Source organism: Danio aesculapii, chromosome 24 (genome assembly GCF_903798145.1).
Source record: "Danio aesculapii chromosome 24, fDanAes4.1, whole genome shotgun sequence".
Lineage (NCBI taxonomy): Eukaryota > Metazoa > Chordata > Actinopteri > Cypriniformes > Danionidae > Danio > Danio aesculapii.
This window is the reverse complement of record NC_079458.1, coordinates 19778226-19790261: the sequence shown is the minus strand read 5'-3', so window position 1 is coordinate 19790261 and position 12036 is coordinate 19778226. Positions and strand designations below refer to the sequence as shown.

At 34.8% G+C, this 12036-nt stretch overlaps 1 protein-coding gene across 1 annotated transcript in view; it reads right to left on the bottom strand.

The window, feature by feature from the left end:
• ctnnd2a (catenin (cadherin-associated protein), delta 2a) overlaps positions 1-12036 on the bottom strand; it is a 644499-nt gene that overhangs the window by 48994 nt on the left and 583469 nt on the right. The window contains 1 exon segment of the mRNA XM_056450831.1: positions 2519-2603. Coding sequence (XP_056306806.1) covers positions 2519-2603 — 85 coding nt within the window.

Genomic DNA, 12036 nt, shown 5'->3' with positions numbered 1-12036 from the left:
AGGAACTGCTAATATGCTAAACAACTGGCAAATACAGCATAGTCTATCACTATCACCTTTGACTTTTAGCTATTAGACAAATACTTTCAAATGACAAAACCATGAACTTTAAACTACTGGATACTGACATTACCTTTCTAACAGATGAACTGGTCATTCACCCTTGACCTCTGGCATAAACAAGGCATTTCCACAAACAGAGCGGCTGCTCCTTTTCTCTTTTTCTGAAAACTCTCTTTAAACCCTACACTGCAAACAATATAAATTAATTAACAGTTTCCCTATTTAGTGATTCACAAGTGTTTTCCAATTATTTACAGTTGTGAATTGCATTATGGGACCTTGATCTTTGCTCTGCCGACTTGTGATGTTGAAAATTCAACTCTACGGTTTAACAAAATGACTTTTATTGACATTTTAGTAGAGAGAGAATAATATAGAGAGAAATAAGTCTGTAAAATAACAGAAAATGTACTGGCAGTTTATCACAACGTTCATGTATTGCAATATACAACACCAATCCAGACATTATATCACTTTAAACTATTAAAAATGTTGAAAACAGAAACTTTTTTGAACTTTTTAGGGGTTAAACGTGGTTTTAAGAAAGATCAATGTCCCGTAATGCAATTCAAAAGCATAAATAAAAAGGGAAAAATTGTAATAAGCACATTAATCACAAACTACATAAAATTGCTAGTTTACAGATATTTTAGTGTAGAGATGGTTGTGCATGAAAATAGTTTCTTAAATTTTCAGACCAGCCCATCTGACACCAACAACTATGCCATTATATAAAGACCTGATGAAATCAACATTTATAATGCTTATTTTGCTAGCACACATTGTTAGTCTTAAGATGAACAAATACCCCCCCCCCCCCCCTCAAAAAAAAAAACTTTGGCAAGTTGTTAGTTTTTAGTTTTTAATCAAAATCTATCAATTTGTTGCCGCTATGGAATGGCAGCCCTTCTTTAATGCTGAGTTGCTGACAGGTTTTGAGAAATCGCCAACAAATGTCTGAAATCACAGTCAAATCGGTGCTCCTTCACGCAGGTAACAATCACACAGTGTGAACTATCAAAGACGCGATCTGAAAGAATCGCAGATGAGTCGCCGACACCCGTGAGATATTTGGCATGTTAAATATCTGGACCTGTCGACGATTCAAAATGATGCCATGTGACATGTGTTCTGATTGAAAACAACCAATTACCAAAATAATGGCAATTACCAGCAACCAACAAAAGAGCAGCATCCACTAGTATGAGTATCTGAATGCCAGCGGGAAGTTGGGGGAGAAGTTAAAAGTGCTTATTTTCCATCTTTTTAGACCCAAGAAATAAAGGAAAAACTAGTGGAAATTTGGCAAGAGCGCTCGTGTCTGTTTGACGTGTCCTCAATATCACAACCAGGTCGAAAAAGAAACAAGTTTGAGAGAAATTGATAATTCCCTTCAAAGGCCAGGTGAGCAAAATACGTACACTTTCAAATTCACTAAAGGCGTCTTTCTTATTATGTAGTTAATAACAAGTATATACTATGTGACCTCACATGTTTCCATGTCACTTCTCACGTGTGTTTGGTTGTGAGACGTAGTTTGCAGAGCGAGGCAGGAAGTTGTCTGCGATTCTTCCTATTCTAAAGTCATGCAGGGTGAAACCCCCTGTCACCGATCCATCTTGCAGTGTAAACACAGCAGCGACAGAACACTAGTCCAGATAGTCATGCAGTGTGAAAACATCTGTGAGACGACTGCTTTGAAAATCATGCACTTTGAACTTTGCATAATGTTGTCAGTTTGGGTGAAATATACTTAGCCATGCCCAACAAGTAGTTTGCTGTGAGTGAAAGATAAGAAGTGGAACACAAAAAGAAATCCAGCCCCTACTCAATTTTCCTTTTCAGTTGGAAGCACATCATCGTACTGAAATAAAAGTCAGCAGCAACTTCCGGTCCACACAGACTTTAAATCACCTTTCTGATGCTTGAGCTGAACTCCTCTTGACCACGTCTACATGCCATATATGAGTTGCTGCAGTGTGATTATGTTAGCTAATAAACTTTAGTTTTATCTGATAAGTCGTTGCATAGAAATATGGAAACATTCATCCAAGGTCTCTTCACGTCAGTCTGTTCGCAATGCCTTTCAGACAGCACAATACACTCTGAATACAGTAAGCGCGAGCCAAGGCCAAAGTTTGCCTCAATAATCTGCGAGGGAGGCGACTGAACAGATTCACACAATAGGAGCTGCAACAAGCATTTATTGAATGGAAGTAACTCTTCAGCCTGGCCGCTACACTGCTCAATAGAGCATTCTTTGCTAGTCACCATGGATTAATGTTTGCAGGCAGATAAAAAGTGTTGTGCTGAATAAATAGTAGATTGCACATGTTTATCAGGGAGGAGGGATGTAAAAGTTTCTGGCGAGATCAGTTAGCATGTTAAATGAATTCCTCAGGTTGGGACGGATGAAGCGGGACACAGCTGTCGTGAGTGTAAGCAAATCTCCTACCTTCTTATAAAGGCTCCGGAGATCTCTGTACTGCCACATGCTACTGAGGACCTGAGATGCTGCCTTCACCACTTTAGGTGAGTGTCTGTAAAACAGAGGGAGAAGAAAACAGTCAAGAAGAGATTCAGCTGTAATAAATGGACATGTTATCAATGATGTCAACAGTCATTTATTATTTTTTAAAGAATTTACTGTTGTCAGGATGCAGACAATAAAAAGTATCCTAGGAAACAAAGGCATCTGATGAAAAAACCGGAAGATTTATCTTTGAAAAGTACATGAAATACATCAATTAAATATATAAAAATATATCATATTAAAAAGGGGAGTGCGGGGATGAAAGTACAATTTTTTATAAAAACCAAAATTAAAAAGATAATGTTTTTAGTAGAAATATATATATATATATTACTGTGGTAACTAACTCACAAGAGTGCTCTATCAAAATCTTTTGTATCAATGTAGAACAACTCCAATATAACTTCCCTTTAAACAAAAGTTGCACATTGTTACTTTTGACCTCATCAACTGGGACGAAAGTAGCATATTTTCTGGATTTACTGGCTTAATCTTGTTAATTTAAAATTTATCTGACTGTGACCTTGTTAACATTAACTGCAAACATATTTGTCCTTCATTTTTGCAAAAAAATATTGAACTGCATTTTCATTATTAAATTCACTTCCATCAAATGTTGCAAAAGTAATGCACCAATGTAAAATATGAACATTTTCTGTAATTTTTTATTATTTTTTTAATATTAGCAATACACATAAATTTTTTAAAACATCTAAATCCAAACACTGCAAACTCTAATGTGGAATTGAAAAATATGATTTGTCTATTAGCAGTGGGAGATAAATAGCAGTTGAACTTTTGACATTTAAACTTGATTTTTCTTTTTAAATTTAAAAACTCAGACATTGCAAACTTAAGGATGTGTCATATCACAAAATAACCTGTAGAATGATCCTTAGTGTGACACATTAAAAGTGAAACACACGCACATCGTTGCTGAGTCATGTTAGCTGTTAGTGAGCAATTCTAAGGCTGCGTTCACACTGCAGCCAAATGTGGCCCGAATCAGATTTTTTTGCCCACGTGTGACTCAGATGATGACAGTGTGAACAGCCCAAACCGCATGGAATCTGATCTTTTCAGGTCAGATCTGTGCCACTTTCATATGTAGTCTTAAATCAGATACAGATCTGATGTTTTGCAACGCAGTGTAAACGGTTATTATTTCAAGTGACTTTAACATAATCTTTGAGCGACATGCGTCAACATTCTGTGCTGCAAACATCATCTGCTCCTCAGCATCACAGTAGAATGGCACACATGGGGATTACTTTACCACAGAAAGTTGGTTGTTCATTTTGAAAAAGATTTTGAAGGCAAAACTGATGCTTGTTAACGATTGAGGCACGGGTTGATCGCGAAGCTGAAGAGCGTCGTGGGTGTTGCGGATAGGGGATCCGTGTGCAAAGTAGGGAGAACTTTCACTCCGTGAGAAAAAAGGGCAGGTGTTCGAGCACCCAAACCCCCCTTCTGCACATGCCTGCTGTTTATAATGAAGTAAAATTAAGTGAAGTTTTCAAACTAATTTCGAGAGGAGCACGTGATATGATTGACTGCAGCTGGCCACTCATCTACATTCACTAGTTAGCCAATCAGATTAACCCCAACTCACTATAAGTAGCCTAGCTAGAACTACTCTCTTATCTTCGTTTTCCGAAGAAACCCCCATCCACCCCATCTCCTCCTCCTTTCTACCTCTAACCACAGGGAGCTCTCGAGAACCACCTGATCTCGTACTCCCCGCATATGCTCTATGGACCAGGCAGGAGCCCTGGGCTCACCTATCTCCGAGCTCAGGGTTCTCTCCCGGGACAGCATGCCAAACCTGCTAACAGCTGTCAAACAATATCTAAGTGTGAACTCTTGAAATGCAAACGGAAACAAAACAACTCCGCCTTCACAGTTCAGTCTGCGGCTGCTCATTAACCCTTGATGAGTTCACTACACCGGTTGTCAAACAAACGCGCACTGCGGTTGTCACAAAATCACAAATGATCAGTGTTTTCAATCATAAGTCACTTATTTTAGATTTCAAATGCCGAAAAACACATTAGTAGTAGCAGAACAATCATTTACAGTTCTTAAAATACATCACGGTTGTCTGTGAAAAGGGCAATAATCATATAAGCATGATCTGACAACGTGCTTACTTCATACAGTATCACTTGTGCATAATTAGACATTTTGTGCTGTCCGTATCGGTACTTTTGCGCATGCGGGTCAGTTTAGGACCATGATCTGTTCACACTGCAAATCTGATACTGGCTACATTTATAAGGGCAGTGTGAACAGCCATGCAAAAAAATCAGATCTGAGAAAAAATCTGATTTGAGCACTAAGCCTGGCAGTGTGAATGTAGCCTAAGTGATTTCCCTGCCTTGTCTAGCCTGTTTTGACCTTTGTTTGTTTCATTGTTTATGTTGTTTTGCTGCCTGTCCTGACAATTTGCCTGTGACTTCGACTACGCTTTGGATTACCTGTATCACAAATATGTTTTCACAAATACACATTAAATTGAGTTTTGAAGTATTATATGATCATAAAATGATGCTGAAAGTTTAGCTGTCCTCACAAGAATAAATTTTAACGTAAAATATATTCAAAATGAAACGTTTACAGTAGTTTTGATTAAATAAAGGATAAAATTATTAAATAAATTACAATATGCATTATAATAAATCATTATATTCAGCCAAGAGCATTCAAAATGATATTCAAAGCTATGTAAATATCTCACAGGGCTGACCTGGTGTTTTGAACAGAAGTGTACCTTTGATGCTTTTGATGAATGACATCATAAAACAATAATCAAACCCAAATCTCCTGTACATCTAGACAGCAGAGACACATCTAAAACAAAAGCTTTTAATAAAATTGTTTCCAAACTCAAAGATTTCACACAAGATCAAAACGCAAATACCAAAGCCTAACAGAAGAAAATGAAAATCCAATCTTGATACATTCTTGCTCAGCTGACTGTTCCTACGGAAGCATTTGATGCAGCCAACGTGTTTTCTCAGCTTTCCATGCAAACATCTTACAGCTTTTGTTATGATTAACAATGTGCCGCAAACAAAAGAAACAATCCTTTGGTTCTCTGAAATGACACAAATTGTTTGACTTCAGCTGATTTGATAGAACAGCTGAGTCTTTTGTCTTGCGCAAAGCCGAGTCAATCCATTTTAGCTCAAAGGACACAATGGAACAATTTAAAATTGCCACTTGAAATGAAGTTAGAGGAAAATCTTTGCCGTCCTTGAGTGAACATGGCTTTAATAGAGGAAATGAATGCTGCTCATCCTTCATCATTTCTCCTCATAAGTGACAGCATGGATTCTTAGAGGTGGAGCTGTGTTTGATTTGTCCCTCCCCTCAGCTTTTAGCATTGATCATTTTATAATGCGCTCAAATCTGCAGCGGAGCCAGGCTCTGTCTCAAATTATATCCCTCATTTCAGGATTTCGGTTATGTCATGCCATTGGTTTTTATCTGAAGCGCTCTAAAGCAGATTTCTCAATATCAACTGAAAGTAGTATGTAAAAATGTCTGAAAATATAAACGATACAGTTTGAATAAAATCTGGAGGGATTAAATTTGACATCTCATAAGATCTGCTATTGATTCTCTACATTCTAAAAATTGCTGGTTGGGTAACACTTTCTACGAAGCTCATGCTCATAATGAATTTTAGCTCATTTGATAATTATTTAAAATCATGTAAAACAATTCTATACATTGATCTTAATACTTATTAGTGATGTATTTTTCAATAATATACATGTTCATAACACATTATACGTGGATTTATAAGTATTAATTAGTCATATATGGATTTATAAGTATTAATTTGTCAGTCATGATTGTATTAATAAAAATTTTAAAAAATATATGTTCTTGTTACAAATACTAGTAGTAAGTTAACACATATTTTGTCCTGTCAAAAGTAATTGGTTTTATATTGTTAATAAGAGCCCAGTTGCATTATGAATTCTTATTATGAGTCATAATACAGTTACTAACCTGTAAAAATGCATCATTTATGTCGCTAAGTTAAGTGAAATTAGAATAAAGCCATTTTATAGAGCACATAAAAGATATACAATGTGCTAGAAATGTAGACATGTACTTAAATAATTTTGTAACACTTTTAAAAATATATATTTTGAGTCTCTATTCCCAATCATGTCTATAAACCAAGCCATAAGTAACTCAGCATGTTGTGCTTTTGACAGTTTACTTACACTACCTGACAAAAGTCTTGTCATTGATCCCAGTTGTAAGAGCAACAAATAATAACTTGACTTCTAGTTTATCATTAGGAAATACGGCAGAAGGTCGATTTTTCTGATGAATCATCTGTTTCCCAATCATCAAAAATACTGACCTATTGGAACCTGCAAGAACCCAAGATTCTCAAAGAAATCAGTCAAGATTGGTGAGAGAAAAATCATGGTTTGGGGTTACATTCAGTATGGGGGTGTGCAAGAGATCTGCAGAGTGGATGGCAACATCAACAGCCTGAGATATCAAGACATTTGTGCTGCCCATTACATTACAAACCACAGGAGAGGGCAAATTCTTCAGCAGGATAGCGCTCCTCCTCATTCCTCAGCCTCCACATCAAAGTTCCTGAAAGCAAAGAAGGTCAAGGTGCTCCAGGATTGGCCAGCCCAGTAACCAGATATGAACATTATTGAGCATGTCTGGGGAAAGATGTAGAAGGAGGCATTGTAGATGAATCCAAAGAATCTTGATGAACTCTGGGAGTCCTGCAAGAACGCTTTCTTTGCCATTCCAGACGACTTTAGTAATAAGTTATTTGAGTCATTGCAGAGATGTATGGATGCAGTCCTCCAAGCTCATAGGAGTCATACACAATATTAATTATTTTTCCACTGCACCATGACTTTATATTCTTTACTGTACATTATTGCAGTTAAGTGACAAGACTTTTGTCCTAGCAAAGTCAGACCTTACTGTCCTAATTAAATAATTTCAAATAAAGGCAAGATTTATTATGGTAAAACTAGCATAATCTTCAGGCCTTTGCCTTTCATTTAAGCCACTTCTGATACCAAATGATCAACTAGAAGTCAGGTTATAATTTGTTGTTCGTAAAACTTGGATAGACAACAAGAAATTTTAATTAAAAGTTAAATTTGTGCAACTGATAAAAAATGTACAGAAAAATACTAATGAAACAATAATGGCCTGGTGACAATCATGTACATTGTTTTGGTAATGTCAAGTTGTCATGAAAAGGACACTGACAGGTTTTGTTGTCTTGGTAATGTCAAGTTGTCATGCCAACGAAAAAATATCGGTGGTGATGTATTTGGTAATTATAAGTGTATAATATAAGTTATATAAGTTTCATGAAGACATCTCAAACAACGTCATCTTTGCAATTAAAATGACATAACCAAGCTAAGGAAATTCATGACATGTCTTATTAACACCGCATTCAAGTAAAGTGTTACCTAGGGAAAAGTGGCCAAGGTTTCCAGTAAATTATTCATCCCAGTGTTTAAATTTACAACACAAGTTCTATTATATTTTACTGTTTCTTTTCAGTATAAAGTAAACCAGCATATTTCTAGTAAAGTTTTACTGGATCAAGGTAAAGACGACTGCATATAGTAAGTTTGAATGTTTGGAGTCTGTTTTTAATGATGCGCTCTTAATGCTGTAACCACAAATTAAGTCTTTTTTTAATGTTTTATTTTTGTCATCCAGCCACAAGCTGAGTGCATTCTCTCCCTCTGCCATGCTTGTTGTTTTGATTACAATCTGCACCAAATCAAACTGCTCCTAATCAAATCTGATGCATATCAGAACAAGAACGCCGTTGCTGCCACTTGCTGCTACTAAATCAACTGGTTGCATTTGTGCTATATCTAGACAAACAAGCACCCGAGTGGCTTGTCCCTTTGATAACCTCTCAGCAGGAAACCAGAAGCAGCTGTCACCACCATATTGGCTCAAACGGGGTGGACACAGAGTATGAATAGCTGATGGAGGATATGAAGCAGTCGCATGAAGTGTCAGCTTGATGAGGGTCAGACTAATGTCTTTGACAGTGTGCATTCATCACTCACTCACTCTCTGTCAGTCTGGCTCTGCTGGCTCTTTCTAAGAGACTAAAGCAAGCAGCGTGTAGAAAGATCAATACATGATTATTATGAAATAGATCAGACGGATGAGTGGATGTTGACATCAAATTGAATTGAATGATGCACGTTTGAAGCTGATATACCTGTTGCATGCATATTGGCTAAATATTTCTAGAGTGAAATGGCAAAGCAATATACAGGGGGTCTAAAAACTAATATTATAATGGTTTACGTTTATTCTATCTTGAAAGGGAGCTTTTAAAATCAGTTCAACACACTTAAGACATTTGTAGATACAATTTTAAAGAGTATCCTTTTCTACATATTGTCTATATTTTACTTTATCTAATTTTATTTTATATTGACCACACCATACGATTTTCACATGCTTCCAAAACTCCATTCATATACATCTGACACAAAGCAGAGCAAAACTAAACTAAACTAAACTAAACTAAACTAAACTAAACTAAACTAAACTAAACTAAACTAAACTAAACTAAACTAAACTAAACTAAACTAAACTAAGGTAAGCTGAGCTAAGCTAAGCTAACTAAACTAACTAAACTAACTAAACTAAACAGATAAAACAAAACAAAATCAAGAAAACAAAACAAAACAAAATGGATAAACCAAAATAAAATAGATAAAACAAAACAAATAGAATAAAACAAAACAAAACAAAATGGATAAACTAAAACAAAACAAAATGGATAAACCAAAATAAAATAGATAAAACAAAACAAATAGAATAAAACAAAACAAAACAAAATGGATAAACCAAAACAAAACGGATAAAACAAAACAAAACTAAAATGGATAAACCAAAACGAAACAGGGATCCGTGTTCATTCGACTTTTGATTTTAAGCAAAATTTTAAAAACAAGGAAACGGCCGTTTTTCGTTTTTTCATTTGCATTTTTAAAAAAATTAAATAACTGATTTTGGCTCGAGTTTCGTTTTTTTGATTAAGGGTAGGAAAATGGATAAATGACTTTTAAATTCATTATCCACATGTAGGGTGTTCTGAAACGCCCATTTCCTCTGATTGGTCAACCAAATCTGAGCTTGTGACGTCACCCTTAAAATAATAGTCCTGTAGTCCTCTGCAGATCAGCACCCAGGCATTTAATTGTATAAAAGTATATATATATATATATATATATATATATATATATATATATATATATATATATATATATTAGCAGTATTAAATTTATCATTACAATTTATCATTAAAATACTGTTATAGTTCGATATAATTTGATGCTCTGCACCTGATGCTGAGCAAAAGATTTGCGAGCAGCACCTGGTTTGCATGATTGTTTCCAAGCTAGGCCTATATAATAATAATAATTATTATTATTATTGTTATCGTGTTTTTTTTATTGTTTAGTTTTTATTTTTATTTTTATAGTTGTTAGCAGGGCACATTGGAATACACACAGACATTTTCTGTCACACAACAAGCCTTCCTTTTGAGACTTACGCTGGATTAATGTCCAGTTACTGATCACAATCGTGACACAATCATGCAAACCAGGTGCTGCTCTAAAATCTTGCTCAGCATCAGGTGCATAGCAACAAATCTGGCTGCGAAATAGCGTTATTTTAATGATAAAATTAATAATAATACTGCTAATATATATATATATATATATATATATATATATATATATATATATATATATATATATATATATATATATATATATATATATAAAATCAAATAATAATAATTAAATGCCTGGGTGCTGATCCGCAGAGGACTACAAGACTATTATTTTGAGGGCGATGTCACGAGCTCAGATTTGGTTGACCAAACAAAGGACCTACATTCCTACAACCGCCTACATGTGGATAATGAATTTTGAAGTCCAGAAAAAAAAAAGTTCAGAATCAGTTTCCTTGTTTTTAAAATTTCGTTTAAAATAAAAAATCGAATGAACGCAACGTACATGGACCAAACGGATAGTACAAAACAAAAATTAATAAAATAAATCAAAATGGATAAACCAAAACAAAACGGATAAAACAAAATAAAACTAAAATCCACAAACCAAAACAAAACAGATAAAACAAACAAAAAAAATGGATAAAACAAAACAAAATTGATAAAACAAAACAAAACAAAAAATAAATATGAAATAAAATATTTTTTAGATTTTCAAAAGGAGCTTTGAAAATCAGTTCAACACACATAAGGCATTTGTAGAAAGAATTTTAATGCATTTTATTTTATTTTATTATTTTTAAAAAATTTTTAAACTAAATTTAATTTAATATTATTTGTTTAACACCAGCTTTACCACATGCTTCCAAAACTCCTTTCGTATATATTTAAAACAAAACAAAAACTATTTTGTCTTTATTTTTTAGTTTTACCCTTATTTACTTTATCCTTATTTATTTTACCACACCACAAGATTTACCACATGCATCCAAAACAAAACAAAACAAAACAAAACAAAACAAAACAAAACAAAATAAAACAAAACAAAACAAAACAAAACAAAACAAAACAAAACAAAACAAAACAAAACAAAACAAAACAAAACAAAACAAAACAAAACAGTTTTCAGTCAGAAGCACCACTGAAAGCTTCCATCATCCAGGTATTGTTTCTGGTTGAGTCAATAAACTCACAGAGCTAGTTACACCTCTAAATAGATCTAGTGGACTCAGACATGATGGCGAACAAACATACGATGTTTATCAGTCTTCCTAAGGCACATAAACACAGCTATTCTCTCAATAAAATCTATGTTAGCCATTAAGCAACAAAGCTAGAGTCACCAGGCAGAAAGAAGCCCTGCCCATGATGCGAATCCGCCTCTATTGTGAAGTCAATTTGATGTGCAAATGAAGCAAGTAAACTTAAAAAGTTCACGCGTCTATTTACATACAAATAGTGCAATTTATCCGCACGTGGGACACAGCATAACACACCATTAGAGACTATTACTCCTCGCCATAGAAGATAGACACAAGTGGTATTAAATTCTGTTAAAATGTACATACAGTCTCTGGTGACTTTTTGCTTTATTTTGAAGGACACGCCAAATCAAACATTAGCTCTTGCTACATACTATGGCGAAAGTGAATATGTTCTCCAAGTTTACTTTTTCATTTGTGTTCAGCAAACACTAAGCGACTCGTGTCACTGAAGATACACATGACGCAGCTGAACATCTGTAGACAGAGTGGCCTTGAAGCTCATGAAACACTTATTGAGGTCTGACTCATGCTGTTCCTTTCTTTTAAAAGGTGTTGGCATAAATATAAAACTATAAAGCTGAAATATAAAATGTCTCCATTCCCTCCAG